We start from the raw sequence: 21139 nt of genomic DNA on the forward strand, positions 1-21139 counted from the left end.
ATTATTAATGCTAGGTGCGCAACTAAGTTCTCGATGTTTCTTTATGAAACTACAACTTTAATCTGAAAAATGGTTACAAGTGAATCAGCGGAAGTACTGCCAATCGCTGGCTACTACTTTTCCCATCTTTCTGGTAGATCTCGTATATACAGGGTGGGCCATATAGCATTAGCTTTTTGAACCACTTATATTTTTGAGAATGGTATCACAAATGACATGTCAAATGTGTTCATAATTTACTTAAAGGTTTGACATTTACGAAATGGGACGCTATACGCTTGAACAAATTGGGAAATATTGAAAACCTATTTCCAAAGTGGTGAGTCTTCTTTTTATTTTCTGATTTTCACATCGGTGGCTACGTAAATTAGCAAAATTTTCGGATTTGGGGCTCAGAAAATCCACACGTTACTGTAGAGAAGCAAATGCAACCACAACGAGTCGAGTTTGGTGCGGTTTTTGGTCTGGCGGAATCATCGAGCCATTTTTTTTCGAAAATGAGCGAGTTTTTTTTTATAGCCGATTCAAAAAGCAAATTTTACATGGCCCACCCTATATTTATATATATATATAATTGGCGCGTGCACCCTTTTTGGGTGTTTGGCCGAGCTCCTCCTCCTATCTGTGGTGTGCGTCTTGATGTTGTTCCACAAATGGAGGGACCTACAATTTTACGCCGACTCCGAACGGTAGATATTTTTTTTATGAGGAGGTTTTTTCATGGCAGAAATACACTCGGAGGTTTGCCATTGCCTGCCGAGGGGCGACCGCTATTAGAAAAATGTTTCTTCCTACTTTTGGTGTTTCACCGAGATTCGAACCTACGTTCTCTCTGTGAATTCCGAATGGTAGTCACGCACCAACCAATTCGGCTACGGCGGCCGCCTTGTATACCGTCGCGGTAAAACTTTTCATCTTCGTAGGCTATCCACGGATCAAGCGATGTTTGATGTCTTCATATGAATGGAACTGCTGGTCAACTAGACCATGTGACGTCGATCGGAACAGGTGATAATCGGATGGCGCAATACCTGTTTCCAGATAGGTTTTAACGTATTTGGCAGCGTGAGGCCGAGCGTTGTTATGCTGTAGAATTACTTTTTCATGCCTCTCCGTGTTATTCGGCCGCTTCTCGTGCAGTTCTCAGCGCAATCGTATCAATTGAAATCGATACCGTTCCCCAGTGATGGTTTCGCTTAGTTTAACAGTTCATAATAAATATCACTAAATTGGTCCCACCAAATACATAGCATAACCTACGCAGTGTGAATATTCGGCCAAAGCGACGACGTAGAAGCAATACCGGGGGACTGGCTTTCTTTTCTTTGGATTGCTGTAATGAATCCATTTTTCATCACCCGTCACGATACGATGAAGAAAACCCTTCCTTTTTTGCCGCTGGAGCAGTTGTTGGCAGGCGAAAAAACGACGCTCACCATCCCTTGGTTTTAACTCATAAGGAACCCAAGTCCGCTGTTTCTGAATCATTCCCAAAGAATGCAATCGCTTGGAAATGGATTGGCGGGTAACTCCTAATATTGAAGCAAGCTCTTCTTGCGGTTTACGCGGATGCTCACTGAGCAATGCCTCCAATTCAGCGTCTTCGAAGGTTTTTGGCTTTCCTTCACGCGGACGGTCGTCAAGATTAAAATCACCATCTTTGAAGCGACGGAACCAATCTCGGCTCTTCGTTTCACTTGAAGCAGAATCTCCATAGACTTTTTGTAGCTCGCGAAGCGCTTCAGCCGCAGTTTTTATCGAATGAAAGATGGAATCAACACTTCCCGCAAATGATGATTATCCGGCACAAAATCAGAGATTTTCACAAAACTAAAATTATATGATACCAAAACCAAATCTCTAACGTGTCGAGGCAGTTTGTTTACCACATGTCTAGGCTTGGTTTATGACATTTAGGTTATGTAAGGATCGACTAGAACACACTGCTAGCGGCATCTATTGACTTGGGAACTAAGTTGCGCACCTAATAATGATATTATAGTAATAATGTCCATTGATTCAATTGATGTATAAATAATATCTTAAAGGATATTGTAGTTTGTATTAAACGTGGCAAATGTACATGTCTGGCTTTTCTTGTAGTTGCTTAACCTCTTGACTTACGATTAAATCTCGAAGAATAGTGCGCGTGTGACCAATTAAATTTAGTGCAATTCTATACCTGGAATTATCGTATAATAATTTTTAAACTTGTTTTTTTTTAGTATATTTATATGAGAGTAAACATTTTTTTATTTGTAATACAACTGGCTAATAAAGGCAATATTAAATTAAGATTGATGAATAAAAACTTTAAGTTACACAGAAGTTACGATGAAAGACACAAACGTTAAAATATACTACGAGCGTCTCCTGCCAAAATCGAATATAGTACAGAAAATCATCGGAATTTTCCCATCCCATCCTGAATTGGAGTCCACCATTCCAGTAGCAGACCACAAATAGACAATGGGACTCCAATCCTTTCATTCCGGGAAAAAACTACCTAACCGGGTATCTGATTAGCTAGTTCATCTACTCATCAGTTTCCCGTAATATCCCTGTTAATAGGTATAAAAATAAAAATAATTTCAAAGAATCGGATGCAATCGAAAGGTAAGTGACGTATTCCCCTACTAGTTTAAAGCGCGTAATCAGCGAACCCATGACGATAACTGCCACTTAGCTTTAGGAGTAGATATTTTATTCCTTGACAGAGCAGCCAATCAGCTGCTTTTTTGATTATAGCTTTGAGTACACTGCAGATGTCCGATAGCCTTAACTGAGGTTTTGATGGGGATGGTGGAATACACCAGCAACAACTCTCACATCCAACTTTGAGAGAGATTTCAGTTTGGAGATTCGGCAACTAGTTACTTATCATAAGCGGACTAAATAGGCTAAGCTCTGGAGACTTGCATCTTCACCTCTGGTGTGATTAAGCTCTGGTCCAGCGTAAAGTCCCTAGTGAACCCAACAAAGCACAACGACAGGATGGCAATAAATTTCGGTGGTTATACATCGTCGTACCCGAAGAGATGCGCGAGCTTTTTAGCCACCAATTCGTTTGGTATCCTCCGGTCGAGAGGTCCAAGGTCCATTAGCCCCGACATGTTGCCGTCAAAATCCACAATAGTCCTTAATTAGTCATAATTTCTGACAAGTGGAAAGCAGGGAGAGGGTCCCACTACCTGGTAAGCCCATTAACTCACTCGAATAGTGAAAACCCACTCACTTAATACCATTCACCCTTTGAGCCAACCTGTCACAACAGCACTTTTCACGGTCCTGCTGTTAGTTGAGTTAGACGATTTTGGTCGGTGACTACTTTGCACTGGCAGGGCCTATGAAACTGCTACAACAACAACAGGGAGAGGTCACCGACTCTCACAATGAACACAATTTGTCCGGCCAAACAAATATAAAGTATGATATTGCCATGCATGCCTACGTTATGGTTCTTTGTACAAAATTGATGTTGTATCCTGTTCGAAATATAGAATTTTTTTATATTCGTTGACCGTGCGTATATTTTGTTATACATTTTAACGCTTCTTGTGAGGTGCTTAAGTGTGCTCCCAATTTGAAAGAAAAGCAAAGCAAAGTTCAGTTCACCAGAATGCAACAAATTCAGTATAACATATTTAAACAAGTTTAATCAATGAAACCAAATTAAGGAGTTTGAACAAAATTCTTATTCCAGCTTCCTTACAATTTTATTAAAAATGAGAGAAGCGAACAATCTCAGCAGTGACATTAAAAATGTTTATCAAAAACCAGATGTATTTACTTAATTAATTTAATGAGGTAAATTAAACTGTAAGAGATTGTGTTATTCAGTATATGGCATAAAAAAAATTTTCCACAAAATTAGGAAGATAATAAAATCTTTCTATTATATACTAAAGCATGCTTAAATTTTGTCCCGATTCTTGCGTACTTCCAAATACAACATTGAGCTAAGAGCGTATAAAGAGACCAAGGTGGATTTATTATAGGTGACAGCATTCACCCAGCTGAATTTTTCGCCGTAGGTATGGTTTACGTCAAAATGATATGCTTTGTTTGTATGTATTGGTATGTTTACATTCGTATGTCTACATTTGCGATTGTACGTTGACGTGATGCTTGGACAAACCGCAACAACAAATACATGTAGGGTTTTACTTATATGTGTTTGCTGTCACCTGTAATAAATTCGCCTTGAAAGAGACGATATCACGTCGTACAACACCTTGAGTTATTACATCACAGGAACCTGTTATCATTTAGCGCGCCCGGATAATTATTAGATATAAGCAATTAAAATTACTCCACCTTTTTTACCCCAAGTTAAATTTAATAAAGTAATTATACATTTAGTAAATTTAATTATTATTGTATTAATGCATAATATACCTTCTCTCAGTTTAAAGTGCCACTGTGTTCATTTAAGCCAACACTCGAGATTCTCGCGTTGGTTCAAAGCGGAAACAACGCGACTCGAAAGTTGTGCGTAGATGGGCCTTAACATGTTAACAGAAGTCGAACGGAAAAGCCGATAATCGATGTTTGTCTTACATTTCAGTAAATTACATGTCCATCAGGCTCTTGAATTCCACAAAGTTGTTTACTTGTGCTATATGTTTTCATAGTTGGATTTTGTTTTACTAATATGAACATTAAACAAACAGAGCAACATGATCGAAAATTGAGTGATTCTGAGCTTGAAATGTATAGTGTAAAATCCACCGACCTGCGTACGTATAAAAAATTTTATACATTTAAAATGAATGTATTGTATTTGCTCTCGTATACATATGTATGTGTTACTTTAGTGTATTTCTGCAAACGTTATTTTTTTTATTTGATTGCCGGAGAATTGTGAATGGGATTTATGAGAATTCTTGGAGGAAAGGGGGAGTTTTTGTAATCACAAGTTTATAATTTCTGCAACAGCCTTACAGTTTTTAAGTAATTTATTAAATTTTGTAAAGGGTTTGCTTTCCATTCCTACTACGAAAGTTTTGCTTATAATTACTAAGTATGTATGTAGATCTAATTTAAAAATGATTACACAGAAGTGTAATCAATTTATCTGCGTTTTAATGTCTAGTATTTTATTTTACAAATTATTAAGAATTAATAGGAATAGTGGCTGAGCTTTCCTTTTCTACCACGATATATTTGCTTATAATGTCTAAGTGCGTGGACCGAATTTAAAAATTATAACACGCAAATGTAGTCACTATATCAGCCTTTTGATTTATATTACTTTTTATAAATTAAAATTAAGAATTAATAGCAATATTTAACGTTAAAAATGCACCTTTTTTGCATAAGCTTGAAAAAATGCCCTATTACAGATGCTTATTTCACTTAAATACAAACACAGAAAAGTAACGAATTCACTTATAAACACTCTTTATTAACTGAAGATTTGATTTAAAGCTATTTTCACTAAATAATACTACAAATTCTATTAGAATTTTATTATTACAAATGTTCTAAACGTTTGTAATGCCGTGCAGAATAAATGTGAGGAGCGAACTGTCATACGAACGATGAGAGAGAGAAGAACAAAGCGAAATGAGAAAAACCCAGTCAACAAAAAGGGAATAACTCTTATATTATTATCGCGCGATTTTTAGTCCAAATTTTCGCCTGCGGCGCTTTTTTGCTTTCAAATATACATACATATTACAAAAACAAATATTTTTACAAACACTGAAAATTTGGAAAAAAAATCGCGCGATTTTTAGTCCAAATTTTCGCCTGCGGCGCATTTTTGCTTTCAAATATACATACATATTACAAAAACAAATATTTTTACAAATACTGAAAATTTGGAATAAAAATCGCGCGATTTTTAGTCCAAATTTTCGCCTGCGGCGCATTTTTGCTTTCAAATATACATATATATTACAAAAACAAATATTTTTACAAACACTGAAAATTTGGAAAAAAAATCGCGCGATTTTTAGTCCAAATTTTCGCCTGCGGCGCATTTTTGCTTTCAAATATACATACATATTACAAAAACAAATATTTTTACAAACACTGAAAATTTGGAAAAAAAATCGCGCGATTTTTAGTCCAAATTTTCGCCTGCGGCGCTTTTTTGCTTTCAAATATACACATATATTACAAAAACAAATATTTTTACAAATGCTGAAAATTTGGAATAAAAATCGCGCGATTTTTAGTCCAAATTTTCGCCTGCGGCGCATTTTTGCTTTCAAATATACATATATATTACAAAAACAAATATTTTTACAAAAGCTGAAAATTTGGAATAAAAATCGCCTAAATTTTCGCCATCGGCACTCATAACTTTTACGATGAAACAACAAATTCATAAGTGGTATGAATTATAAAACCTAAGTTAAATGCTTGCTGGGTTGTCGACTGCTGTATTCTCTTCTCTTCAACTGTATTTCAGTACAAACTGCAAATGTGGTCGGAAAAAACCTAATTTTTAAACTTCTCCTGGGGGTTCTATAGGGACCCTAGGAGGTTGGGACTTTCACAGTTATAATGGTGTGACCTTGCTCTTTCTAATGGGCGTGGTGGGTGGTGCCACGCCCCCTCCCCCTCCGCCCCCAATTCAAATATATCGTGGTAGTAAAGGAAAGTTTTTCCGGAATAGTTAACGTCGAAAGTGCTTATGTTTTGGTTAAGTTTCAAAAAATTTCTTATTACGCTTATTTTACTTAAATACAGACGCGGGAAAGGAACAACAACAACAATATTTAAATAATACTTAATATTTTATTGAAATTCTAATACAAATGTTAAGAGACAATATAATGTGCGGAACGAAGTGTCAAAGGAACCATAATGAGAAAAGAATAAAACAAACCAGAAAAAACCCAGTCAACCAAAAGGGAACTATTTATTTTAGATAATATAAAAAAAGGGTTGTGAAAGCAGCAAGAACAGTCCATAAGCGGTATGAAAAAGAATTGTGCTTCATTACTCTGATATAAAGGAAAAATCCTTGGATTGAAGGTTGTGATCTCCCTGCCGCACGCTCGCCCAGCTTCTAAATACTTGTAAATTTTTAGTCTTTGCAAAATATTCAGTTTATAAGTTAAGTTTATTTTTTTAAACGGTTTTAATGAAAAAATTATGATTTTCAGGATATTATGCGCAACTGTGTACATGTAGAAGAATAATTTGTTGTATACAAAAATTAACTATGGCATCTTAGAGAATACAATAAAAATAATTCAATGTCAAAGTGAGCTGATTCCTTATATGCCTAATTGCTCTTGAAAAAAAATAGAAGCGTAATTCCACGGATTTGAATCGGTATTTAAGCAAAACAAATCACTTTGTAGCCTGGGCTTTCAACTTCATTTCAGATAATTAGTTCTTTTGTTCGGTTTTTTGGAAAATTTCCATGTAATACCTCATGAGTTTTAAAAAAAGGGTTATAAGGGGGTACTCTACTATCTAAAAGTGAGGAGGGGTTATAGTTTTTAAGTTATTTGATTTCAAAATTTGTAAAATTGACCAAGAATTCTCCTATTTTGGTTAATTCAACAAGCAGAAGTGCTGCTAGACATCTTATAAATAAACAATTTTAGAAGATAATAAATTAATAAAAATACAAAATTTTCCAGTTTATTTCTATATTATATACGTCTATTCATATATATATAATATATATATTTATATATATATATATATACATATATAGGTATATTTATGGAAATATATATATATTTATATATAATGGACTATGAATAAGTTCGTGCGGTTTTACAACAGATGGCGTAACTTGATTATTATTCCATCGATCCACATTTCCAAACATTCATTGGAGAGCTACTGTCGTAAGGCACAAACGTCAGTATAAGTTTTTTATTTGAAGCGTAAACAACAATATTTTTACCACACTTGAAAATGTCGAATTTCGTGCCAAATAATGTGTTTTTGCGGGGAATTCTTCTTCATTATTTTAATATGCAGCCGAAAGTCATCGTATCTTGGTGGAAGTTTATGGTGAGCATGCTCTAGCTGAGCGAACGTGCCAGAAGTGGTTTGCACGCTTTAAAAGTGGTGATTTTGGCTTGGAAGACGAAGAACGCGAGGGTGCGCCGCCAAAGTTCATGGATACCGAATTGGAGGAATTGCTCGATCAAGATCCGGCTCAAACGCAAGAAGAGGTTGCAAAAACTTTGGGAGTTGATCAATCAACCATTTCCAAACGTTTAAAAGCCATGGGAATGATCCGAAAGGTAGGCCATTGGGTGCCGTATGAATTGAAGCCAAGAGACGTTGAACGCCGTTTTATGGCATGCGAACAACTGCTTCAACGGCACAAAAGAAAGGGTTTTTTGCATCGAATTGTGACTGGCGATGAAAAGTGGGTCCATTACGACAATCCAAAACGTCGGGCAACGTATGGATACCCTGGCCATGCTTCAACATCGACGTCGGCGCAGAATATTCATGGCCTGAAGGTTATGCTGTGTATCTGGTGGGACCAGCTGGGTGTTGTGTATTATGAGCTACTGAAACCGAATGAAACGATTACGGGGGATGTCTACCGACGACAATTGATGCGTTTGAGCCGAGCACTGCGAGAAAAACGGCCGCAATACGCCGATAGACACGACAAAGTTATTTTGCAACATGACAATGCTCGGCCAGATGTTGCACAAGTGGTCAAAACATACTTAGAAACGCTCAAATGGGATGTCCTACCCCACCCGCCGTATAGTCCAGACCTTGCGCCATCCGATTACTATCTCTTCCGATCGATGCAACATGGCCTGGCTGACCAGCACTTCCGTAATTACGATGAAGTCAAAAAATGGATCGATTCGTGGATTGCGGCAAAACCGACCGAATTTTTCACAAAGGGAATCCGTGAATTGCCAGAAAGATGGGAAAAAGTAGTAGTAAGCGATGGACAATACTTTGAATATTAAATTTGTAACCATTTTACGTCAATAAAGTTTCAAATTTCGAAAAAAAACCGCACGAACTTATTCATAGTCCTATTACAAATATATGTTAATGCTTGATATTTAGTAAAGTGAGTTTATAGATTTGTATTTGGTGGGTGTACTTAAATTTGTATTCAAACAAACAAAAAAGTTATTTATTAATATTTCATACATATATTTGTTTTATTTGAAAAAAAAAATCAAATATTAATATTTGATATATATATATACATATATATATTTATACATATATTTCATTTTAAACAAAAATACGTCACTTAAAAAGAATAACTCTTAATAGTCCAACACCGTTTCCGCTGCACACAGGAGTTTTATGTGAAGCTGAACTGTATTTCGAAAATCATATCGGTATTGTATTTATATATATATATGAACTCAATATATACACCTTAGAGGTTGTAAACCTCCATTCCCTCATTATTCTAACAAAAAAGTGTGTGTGGAAATTATGTTCCTATGTTGCTTCGTTTTCAATCGCTTTTTTTTTGTTTTTGTTTCTGGCAGCACTCCATTCAGCCATGCTTCTCAGTTACGAATCACTGGTTCCAGGCGACCAGACAGGCGCGGCATAGTTTAGAACCGGTCGGCCTATTGTTTTAAAAGTCGACAGCAACATTTCCTTGTCTTTGCCCCAAGTGCTGCCGGCGAGCGACTTGAGAACCTAGTAGCGTGGCGTGGCTGACTGTCCTCTCGCAGGGGCGGTTTTGGTTGAAGCCGCGATTTCCTAGGTGTTTATGACGGTGAGTGCCATGCTGGTGCAGGGCTGGGGTCAAGTGTTGCGTGAAGATTGGGAGTAGAAGAGAGAGGCCTCAAGAGTCTTCACTATAGGGGAAAGGAGAGTTATCGGACGATAAGACTCCCCTTGATTGGCGGGTTTCCCAGGCTTCAGTAGTGGGACCACTCTCCCTAATTTCCACTTATCAGGAATGATGAGAGTGGCCATAGACAGGTTGAAGACCCTGGTGAGATATTCTACTCCCAATGGATCCAGCTTTTTCAACATCAGCATGTTTAGTCCGTCAGGGCCAATGGCTTTAGATGGTTTCATATGTTTGATGGCCCCCTGAACCTCGTCGCTGGAGAAAGCAAGCGGTGCACTGTTGTATGGTAGTTTGTGCCACCAGACGCACAGTGCGGCCGATTCCCGAAAAGCTGGCCAAAACTCAAAAAATTAAGTAATATCCACCTTGTCGTTGTGCTTCGTCGGGTCCGACAGGTATCTTACGGTGGACCAGAGGTGAAGTTACAGGACTTCAGATGCTCTACCCATTTGGTTCGCTTGTGTTGGGTTACCAGTTGCCGGATCTCCGAATTGAGGTCCTTTATTCGAGGATCCCCGGGATCGGCCTGACGTAGGCGGTTACGCTCGTTCGCCAGAACAGCTGCTTCAGCTGGGAAATTGGGACGTAAGTCCCGGATTCGTCCAGCAGGTATGAAGCGAGCCGCGGCGGCTGTGATCGCCTTGCGGATTGCGCGTTCGCCTGCGCGTACATCGGTGGGAATGGGTAGGGCTGCGAAGATGTCCTCAGTAAATTCCGTGAATCTGGTCGATAGCATAGGTCGCCAGGTTATGCTATTTATCAGACCTGCGCGAGCAATTGTTATGTCAGACGAGCTGCTGCAATTGCCCACTACCCTGGTGGGGGCGTCGTCGTTTACAGTGCTGAATGTCGAATCGTCTATCTGCTCTGGCAATAGCTGTCTCCTACGATCATTTGGCAGGCTTGAATGCCAAAGATGGTGATGCGCGTTAAAGTCACCTACTACCAATCGGTTTTCTCCCCTGATGGGCGCACCAATATCAGGGAGATATCCTGCCGGGCAGCAGATGACAGGGGGTATGTAAATATTATATAATTCGAGCTCGGCATCGCCTGACCGGACAGCTATACCCCGACATTCTAAGGTGCTGTCTCTGCGGTCGATGCCTTCATCGATGAGACGATACTGCACTGAATGGTGGACTATGAACGCTAGGCCACCACCGTTGTCTCGCTCGCGGTCCTTTCTATGCACATTGTAGCCGTCCCTGGTAGTCAGGGGGGAGCTAGCGTGCAGTTTTGTCTCCTGGACCGCAGCTATCTTGATACCATACCGGCTCATGAAGTCGACAATTTCGTCAATATTGCTCGTGAGTCCGTCGCAGTTCAGTTGCAATAGCTTGAAGCTTCGCGGGAGTATGGTCGTAACTCAGGGGGTGAGGGATGCGTGATGTTGTCTGCGTTGGTCCTGCTGTGCGTTCCGCAAAATTGGTTGTGGCCTGATGTTGACTGGTGGCCTCGCCACTGGGGGCGGTTGCGGGTGCAGGGCTCTGCAGCAGGGGGCAACGAAACGAAAGATTGGGGGTGGGATATGGTACACTAGACAGGGCTAGTTTACTGGGGCGGCAGCCCTAGGTCGGGAAAAGCCCGAGTCATTCCGGTAACGTAGAACCGGCTGCCATGGGAATATAATAAATATAAGGTTTACTTTTGCTATGTTAGGATTAAATCGCTAATTATATAAGTAAATAAATAAATCAACTCTTTCAGCTCGGTCAACTACTTAGAATTGTACCGGCTAAGCAAAGAAGAATTGTTTCATATTATCTCACCGCTGTCAGTCCAACTGCCCTAACGAGTCTTCATACTTAATTTCTTAAGGCATCAACTTCTTAATTGCATGAACTCTGTTTTGGAAAGTTTAAGCATTACTTCAAGGAAACTAAAAAAAATTTGTTTCCTAAAAATTACAAAATCTTAAGAAAAGTCAACGACGGTCATTATAACGATACTATCCACCCATTCATGTGCCCCCTGAAATCCACTCATAGTAACATTTATAATCAAGTCTTTGTTCATTGAATAAAATTTGTGAACAAGAATGAAGAGAGCAATATAGACAAAAATAATTAATAATTATAAAATAATCAAAGATTTGTGTTATTGGTTCATTTGAAAGGTCCGGCTAAATTGTGGTGTGCGTCTAGATGTTTTCCAAACGTCTAATATTTGTTGTAAGTTGGTGTTTTATGAAGAACTTTTTTAATTATGTTTGAAATGCAGTCGGAACTTTGCCATTATCGGCCGAGGAGCGACCGCCATTAGAAAACCCTGTTCCGATTGGTATTTCGAAGATGTGTACTTCTGAATGGTAGTCATGCACTAACCCATTCGGCTACCGCTGTGTGACTATCATTCGGTAATGCACAGGTTCGAATATCTGTGCTTGAACATACAATATTAAAAAGTTTTTTCTAATAGCGGTCGCCTCTAGGCAGACAATGGCAAACATCCGAGTGTATTTCTGCCATGAAAAAGCTTCTCAGAAAAGCCATCTGCCGCTCGGATTAAGTTTAAAACAGTAGGTCGTTCCATTTAAGACGCACACCGTAAATTGGAGAATGAGCTCGGCCAAGCACATAAAATAAAGGGTGTAAGCTCCAATTATATATATATGGTGTAATAACAAAATCACAAAAGAAAAATTAAAAAAACATAAACTCTTCACCTCTAACTCGGTAAAGTGAGAGAAAAACTGCTATAAAATATGATCCATGTCAGTCGAATCCACGATGTACAGAATGCAGAGGTGTGACCAACATCAGACCGTTAACCAGTTCTGAGCGATTTTGAAGGAATCAGCTGATTTTCTGAGATTGTAATCTATAGCCCTTGATGCAAATCGACTAACAATAAGTCTATTCCCGGTTGGTTTTTAAACAGAAAACTATTGCCTTCTTTAATATTCGAAAAAAATGCATTTAAAAAAAACCGAAAGACGCGAAGTAAAAAAAACTGGCAGAAACCAGTCGGATACCCTAGCTAATATCCTTGACAGATATATACAAAAAGGTTTGCTTTAAAGTAATCTGTTGTTAGCGATGATAAGAACAACTCAGTTTGTCGAGTTTCTTGGTTGTTTGTGTAGGAGTAAAGAAAAGAAAACAATTTTTTTTTTATAAAATAGTGGAAAATTCAGATAAAATAACAAATAACGCATGTTAGCTGAGGAAAAAAATGGTGAATTGGAGCTCAATAGAGGTCTATAAGGAGGAACGTAATTGAGTTGCCGCAACCCTCGTAAATACCAACACATCTTTTTTGTCAGAGTATATACACATATATTTTTTTCTTTTTACAGGTACCAAAGGTATTAACGGGTAAATAAGTTACTTCGATGGTTATTAGGGCTCCTTACCATACACCCAGTGATTCCAAAATTTGCTGTTTCTCCGCTTGTAAAAATTAGCACATCTTGACGATTCTTTGCTGAGGGTGGATACTAAACCACCGTCATTAAAGTTCTAACTGATGTTTTTGAGTCGTCTTTGTGCTCTAGGTGGATTAATGTATCAGTGAACAACGATGCAAGTAAGCATGACATTCATCGTGTTTAAGATTGTGCTCTTGTCATAGCACCTTCTAAAGTCCAAATGTGATGCTGGTAAGCTATTTTATGAGAGATGTAATCAAATAATACACTATCATCTTAACTAAGAAGTTGTTATGTTTGTTGTAACAAAAAAATTTAAGTATGTTGTAAGTTGTTAAGTATGTGTGATCACAAGCTTAGGAATTGATATGTTGCTTCCTCCCATCCTGGGGATTTTCATGAATGTCAGTGAGTTGACAGCTAAGATGAAAGCCATTTTTGACCATTGGGTAAAATTTGTATAATTTTAAGAAAAGCATATATCCATGCTTTGTGCAATACTTTTTTAAATTAGGTGATGCGGAATACTTTCTTGTGCTGACCGGCGCCAATTGGACACACCAAGTGAAGCCAAGTTCTTCTCCACCTGATCTTTCCAACGCAGAAGAGGCCTTCCTCTTCCTCTGCTACCACCAGCAGGTACTGGCTTTGTAGAGTGTTAGTTTTGTTCGTCGAGAGAGGACTTTACTGCTCAGTTGCTTACTTAGTCCAAAGTAGCACTTGTTGGCAAGAGAGATTCTACGTTGGATTTCAAGGCTGACATTGTTATAGGTGTTAATACTGGTTCCTAAATAAACGAAGTCTTTTACAACCTCGAAGTTATAACTGTCAACAGTGACGTGGGTGCCGATACGCGAGTGCGCCGACTGTTTGTTTGAAGACAGGAGGTACTTCGTTTTGTCCTCGTTCACCACCAGACCCATTCGCTTTGTCTCTTGATCCAGTTTGGAGAAGGCAGAGCTAACAGCTCGGTTGTTAAGGCCGATGATGTCAATATCAGTAAATTAAATATGTAGAATTATGTAGAATTATAAAAAAATCGAAATTTTTTTGCATATTTTCAAAGTTTAGACCTTTAAGAATATGCCATTAAGAGGATTTTTTAAAATTTTCATTATTTCATGAGTTATAGCTTTTTTGGCATCGGTTTCTATCCGTCTTGTCTGAAAACTTTGTTTTGTCAAAACTACTTTTTTCGAGCTGGCGCTAAGGATATCCCGGGTTCTAAAGGACCGACTTACTTCAAATTTGGGAGGATGTTCTTTATACATTCCTTCATTGGATGACCTTAGCTCGAAACTATAACTTTTCATTTAGTATTTAAAAAAAAAACAGAATTTGTTGGAAAAATATGCAAAAATAAAAAAAAATTTTTTGTTTTCAAATTGTCGCCATTTCATTTCTTTTTAACTTGTCCAAGGCTCATTCGATAGCGGCATCGATAATAATTAAGAATCCGTTTGGTTTTTATTTTTCAGATCACCAGGACGGTTGGAATCATGCACGCCAGGACACCCTCTTTTTTTTTGGACCTCCTACTTTAACTGCGCATAATTTTGTCAATTTTAATTAATTAATTTTGGGGTTAGTTTTTAATGTAATAATTAATAATCAATAAACAAAATAATCAATCAAAAATGGATATTAAACATTTTTTGTTTCTTTGTACAGCGCTTCAAAAACCGGGCGAAATGCATGCCTTTACATTAGAATGCCCCCTTAAATATTAAATTTGGTATTTTTTGTTGTAACAATTTATGTTTTTAAAGACCAGCCGACCCCTTGTTATGCGCTGTGATAGTGTCAGTTTGAAAGACAAAATGTGAATGGAATGTGGACCATGTTTTAAATCTCCTCGGTAAACTTATTATTTCGCTGGTAATACTTGAGCATTCAGTTTATGACGTCAAGTATCGTTCTGTGGAACGGGAAAATGGCGATTTCGGTTCACGTTCGGCGTTAAACTTCAACATGTTACACATGAACAATTGTGCAATGAAACGAAATGTTTTACCTTGCCACAACCTTCACGATTCTCGTTCTGTGGAACACTGAAAACAACTGTCAAAAAATTTGTATATGTAAAATAATTATTAACAGTCTGTTAACGATTATAAAGGGTGATCAGATTGGAGGTGCTTTTACCAATACGGTTGTTTTGACAGATCATGCGTAACCACTTCAAACTAAATACATAATCTTTTTCAGTATTCATTGACATTTCATCATAGAAAGACTTACGTCTCAACAACGTTTACAAATTGTACAATTGTATTACGAAAATCGCCGCTCTGTTCATCGCGCGCTCAGACTAACTTATGGTTATGTTATATGACCGTCCTACGTTTTTGGCTTAATGGCTACGTGAATAAGAAAAATTGCCGTATTTCGGCTGAAGAGCTTTCCGAAGCAATTCAAGAAAAACCATTACGGCCGTTGCAAACAACCGTTTGGTGCGGTCTATTGGCGGGAAAAATCTTCGGCTTATATTTCTTCAAAGACGAGGCATGTAACAGTGAATGGCGAACGCTATGATAAACGACTTTTTGATGTCGAAAGTTGAAGCCCGCGATCGCCCGTCGTTTCGGTGAGCAATTTATCTCTCGTCTCGGAGCAGTAAATTGGCCACCAAGATTGTGTGATATCATACCTTTGGACTTTTATTTATGAGGGTATATTTATAAGTGGCCGCTGTGGCCGAATGCTTTGGTGTGTGACTACCATTCGGAATTCGGTGTACGTTGGTTCGAATCTCCGTGAAACACCAAAATGAATAAAAAGAGTATTGGGTAAGACTCCGTCAGAAAATATGAGATTTGCAAGTGGTCTTTCGATTTCTTTGAAACTTTGGGAAATATTAGTTCTAGGTAAGATACATTCGAGCCTAAAAGGATTTTGAAAAATTTTCAAAATTGAGTCATCTACGCCATGTTGAAAATCGGGACCGTGTTTTTTTCAAAAATCAATATTTCTTGAATCGTTGGATGGATTTCAATGCAATTTACAGACAATATAGAAACAAATAAGTAGTTTAAATTAGTATTATGTTAAAAAAAAAATTTCGAAATTTTGACCAAAAAAAAGTCAAAAAAATTTTTTGAATCAATTTTTAGTTGATTTGGCCAGTTTTTTAGATTTTCTGTTATACACGTAACGATTCCTTATGATTTAACCTTTATTTTGAAAAAAAAAAATTTTATGGTGTCTATAATAGTTCTCGAGATATTGCGATTTTAGTGGAAGCGCGCACGCACGGTTCGCGCTGCGTTATGTGTTCCTGTATGAAGTGACTGGAGCAGACTGCTGCAGGTCTGTGCGCGTTTTTCTACTCCCGCGCTGCGTAACCGCGAACTTCACGGTGCGCGCTTCCACTAAAATCGCAATATCTCGAGAACTATTATAGACACCATAAAATTTTTTTTTTCAAAATAAAGGTTAAATCATAAGGAATCGTTACGTGTATAACAGAAAATCTAAAAAACTGGCCAAATCAACTAAAAATTTATTCAAAAATTTTTTTTGACTTTTTTTTGGTCAAAATTTCGAAATTTTTTTTTTAACATAATACTGATTTAAACTACTTATTTGTTTCTATATTGTCTGTAAATTGCATTGAAATCCATCCAACGGTTCAAGAAATATTGATTTTTGAAAAAAACACGGTCCCGATTTTCAACATGGCGTAGACGCACAGCCCAAATAGGGGGGAGGAGCTCGGGTCAAACACCCAATTACAAATATATACGTATATATGTATAGGGTTATCTAATAAGAGGTGTTATTTTGATATTCAATGAAAAATGATATTTTTTAATATAAATGATCGGATGTTTATTTCATTATAAAGAGGAAGGTATGCCGTTAATAGTGGAAAATACAATCATAACAACAATATCCTTTTCATGAACCCTTCCCGGAACTGCTTTCTGTATTACTTCGGGAGGGCCCAGAACGGCATCCATAAAGGACCAATTATATTCACCCACGTCTGGGTCCACCATATTTGTAGCCAGCTTTTATGCTGTAGGCTCGTCTTCTTGTGTCTCTATCTGTGCGGCTTCGTTTTGTTGTACTGTGTCTAGGTCAATCCCTTTTTCGCGTAGTATGTTCGCGAGGTATTTCTTTACCGCATTCCAGCTGTCCTCGCGCTGTTGTTGTATTGTTGTTGTAGCAGCATAAATATTCCCCGTGCATATACGAGGAATGCTGCTGAAGTGACAGTCGTTCCGGTTACGTAGAACCGACTGTCGTGGGAACGCTGTTCTCGCGTTCGAGCAGTTTGCTGATTATGTTGCTCGGTGCGATGTCGCCAATCTGCTCCCTCAGAGCATTTCTTTCCGCGAGCCATCTGTTACAACTAAAAACTATGTGTTCAGCGTCATCGCTCAGCGCTTCGCAGTATACGCACTTGGAATCGGTTACCTTGCCCATGCGGTATAGGTATCTTCGGAATTATCCGTGGCCCGAGAGGAACTGAGTTAAGCAGTAGTTCATTTGTCAATTGATGGAATAAGTTTCGCCGTCCATCTGCCACTCGGTTCAGTGTCCCATCGGCTTAGCCACCGCAGCATAATTTGACATCTCGGGTCGACGGGTAACTGCCCACTGATTACGAAAATTGCTGCACCTGAGACAGTGCGGTAGGCTGAGGCAACTCTGAGAGCCGCTGTTCGTTGCACAGCCTCCAGTGCTTTGCGCTTGGCTTTACAGTTTAGCATAATTGCCCATACTTCGCTGCCGTACAGCAGAATTGAGTTTGTGGCAGCCATAATTAGCTTTCTTTTTCTCGGTGATGGCCCACCGATGTTTGCCATTAATCTATTTAGCATACCCGTGACCTTTGCTGTTTTGGAAGCCGCAAACCGTATCTGGGCCCAGAAAGTAAGCCTGCAGTCAAGTTGAATACCTAAGTATTTCACTACTTTTTGGGTGACTAAGGACGTGTCGCCTATTTGCATTCTGACCTCGAGTGGCATGTGACTTCGTGTCATAAGGACTACTTCGGTATTATGTTTGGCGAGTTCCAGCCCGTGGTCCTCAATCCATATTTGCATCCTTATCATGACTTGGTTCAGCTTCCTTCTAGCGTCCTCATTGTTTCGAGCTGGTATGGGGGCGGAGAAAAGATCCTTGAGCTGCGCCAAACGTTATCGCTTTTGTTTTCTGACCATCTGGTGTGTCGTACAACAGTTCACGCTCACTCAGGTAGCTTTAGAGAATCCTTAGCAGGTATTCGAAACTTTTCTCGTAGTGCCTTTATAATGTCTATCCATCGTAGGCTGGTAAAGGCGTTTCGTACATCAAGCGTTGCCAGGACGGTGATGCGGTTTGGATAGTGGCTTTTGCGTTGAGCGCTGCTTACCACCTCCTCTATTGCGCCAAGTTTTGATTTTCCACGTCGGAAACCGTATTGCCTTGCTGACAATCCTCCTGCACTCTCAACAGACTCTGCAAGCCTGCGCTGTATGAGTTTCTCTGTGGATAGCGTGAGAAAAGCGCGTAATTGCTTCCGTGCATTCGGCGCAGTTATCCTCGTCTGTATCTTTTTTTTTTTTACGAGGAGGAAGCATCGAAAGCCTGTACCCCGTCAGTGTAGGACTTTAACCCAACTAAACCTCCTACCGTCCATGTACCGATCCCCTCCCGGTACTACCGTTAAGTAAATCGTCGGGAAGGCGGTTGAACTCTAGGCTCTACGTCAGTTACACTTCACATGCAGTCCGTCAAAAGTTGCATGTATATTATTTTAATCCTCCCCCAGTTTTGTTTGTTACCGAAGCAAACCACCCCAGTTGGGCCTGTCCACCCCCTCCCACCATACTTGTTACACGTCGACTTAAGAGTTCGTTTCTTTGTCAAGTATCGTCTGTTTATCTGCCGCTGACCTCGGATATGTCTGCGAGCTTTAATGCATAAATTATTTGGCTAATTGCGGCCGAGATCTTATCCCACGCAAACTTTGAAGACATCATGATGTCCACTATGTTTTCTGGTACTATCGGATCATCTGATAGTGAAGCTAAATCCTCTCTGATAGTCACAAATCGCGGGCATACAAAAAATAATATACATGTCTTGCATCTTCCTCTTCATGGCATATTCGACATAAAGGCGAATCACGTATCCTAAGGCGATGTAGATACTTCTGGTAGCAACCATGGCCTGTCAAAAATTGCGTTAGCTGGAAATTAGGCTCACCATAGCTTCTATTTAGCCATTTTTCGATTTTTCCACCTTCCCTTTGTCGCGTTTTCCCAACGCTCCTGCCATTTCAGCGTGGATGTAGCCTTCTCTCTTTTTATGATCGCGGATATGTTACTGTGGTCCTGTTCTTTCTGCACGAACACTCTCGCTCTTTCTTCCGCCAATATATCTATCGGAATCATGCCTGCGATCACCATTGCCGCTTCGTCAGAGGTGGTTTTATATGCGCTTATCACCCTCAGTGCGCAAAGTCTGTACATGGCTTCGTACGGTCTTCTATATGCTTTTACCTTCAGGGATTTTGCCCATACTGGTGCTGCATATAGCAGGGTGCATGCGATGACGCTAGATAATAGCCTGCGTTTGCTGCTTCTCGGCCCACCCACATTCGGGAGCATTCTAGAGAGCGCACTGAACATTCTTGATGCTTTGTGGGTTATATATTCCGCATGTTGGCCAAAACTGAGCCGGTCGTCAATTATAACACCCAGATATTTGAGCTGACGAGACGATTTAAATTTATGTGTGCCCATGCTGAAAGAGGCTATCTCTGGTTTCTTGCGGGTACTGATGAGGACCGCTTCCGTTTTCTCCGCTGCAATGGATAAACCTACGCTATCCAGCCAGTTTGTTACGGTAGCAATTGCAGTGTTTGCTTTGACTTCGATATCGCTCACCAGTTTAGCTACAATTACGAGAGCTATGTCATCCGCAAAGCCAACGATGTGTACATCTGTTGGAAATGGGAGTCGGAACACTTCATCATACATAATATTCCAAAGCGTGGGGCCTAGCACTGAGCCCTGTGGCACACCTGCTGTAATCTTATACTTTTTTATTCCACCTTCTGTGTCGTATTCTAAAACTCGATCGCTCAGATAGTTTCTGACAATATTATATATGTATGCCGGAACAGATAGCTTTTTAAGTGCCTTCAGAAGGTGCCCCCAGTCTGCTGAGTTGAAGGCGTTTTTCACATCTAAAGTCACTACTGCGCAGTATTGCTTATCACCGCCTCTCCATCGTTTGCCTGCGATCGCGTCTGTAGCAATCGTGACCACCTTTTGTATCGCCGCTGTAGTAGACCTTCGCTTTCGGAAACCATACTGGTACGGGGATAGTCCCGCCTCGCATTCAGTGTACGGCTGTATTCTGTTGTTAATAAGCCGCTCTAAAAGCTTGCCCATCGTGTCAAGGAGGCATAGGGGACGGTAGGATCCTGGTATACCTGGTGGCTTCCCTGGCTTCGGGAGCAGCACTAGTCTTTGCCTCTTCCAGAAATTCGGGAACACGCCTTGCTCGAGACACAATTGCATCACCCTAGCAAATGTCTGGGGATTTTCCAGGATGGCTGTTTTTAATGCTATGTTCGGAATACCATCCGGGCCGGGAGCTTTGCGATCTCCAATCATTTTTGCTGCTTGTACCACTTCTTCAGGTGTTATATCATCAATGTCATTTATAGATGCTGAAATGTATGACATTGGATCTGTTTTGCGGTGAGGAAACAGGGTCCGAACTATATTATTTAGCAAGTTAGGGCATTTTACTTGCGGCGCTTTAACAATTTTAGACATTACTACTTACTGTATGTTTTTGTCTGCCTCGTTGCATAGCTGATTAAATGAGGCTGCTTTACTTCGCCGGATCTCATTTTTTAGCTGCTTTCGAAAATTTTTAAAAATTTGCCAGCCTAATTTGATGCTCCGCAGTATTCCGTAGTCTTTGGCAGATCCTTCTCTCTCTGAAGCATTTCGCCCTTAGTTCTTTGATTGTGTTAT

The 21139-nt window shown here is 39.4% G+C and overlaps 1 protein-coding gene across 1 annotated transcript in view; it reads left to right on the forward strand.

The window, feature by feature from the left end:
* The first annotated feature begins 4527 nt into the window (after positions 1-4527).
* Positions 4528-21139, forward strand: part of LOC129249283 (MPN domain-containing protein CG4751) — a 64492-nt gene continuing 47880 nt past the window's right edge. Inside the window, exon 1 of the mRNA XM_054888998.1 lies at positions 4528-4739. Within this exon, the coding sequence (XP_054744973.1) occupies positions 4655-4739 (85 nt within the window). The 5' untranslated portion in view covers positions 4528-4654. The remainder of the gene's footprint in view (positions 4740-21139) is intronic.

The sequence above is a fragment of the Anastrepha obliqua genome, chromosome 5 (assembly GCF_027943255.1).
Source record: "Anastrepha obliqua isolate idAnaObli1 chromosome 5, idAnaObli1_1.0, whole genome shotgun sequence".
NCBI lineage: Eukaryota > Metazoa > Arthropoda > Insecta > Diptera > Tephritidae > Anastrepha > Anastrepha obliqua.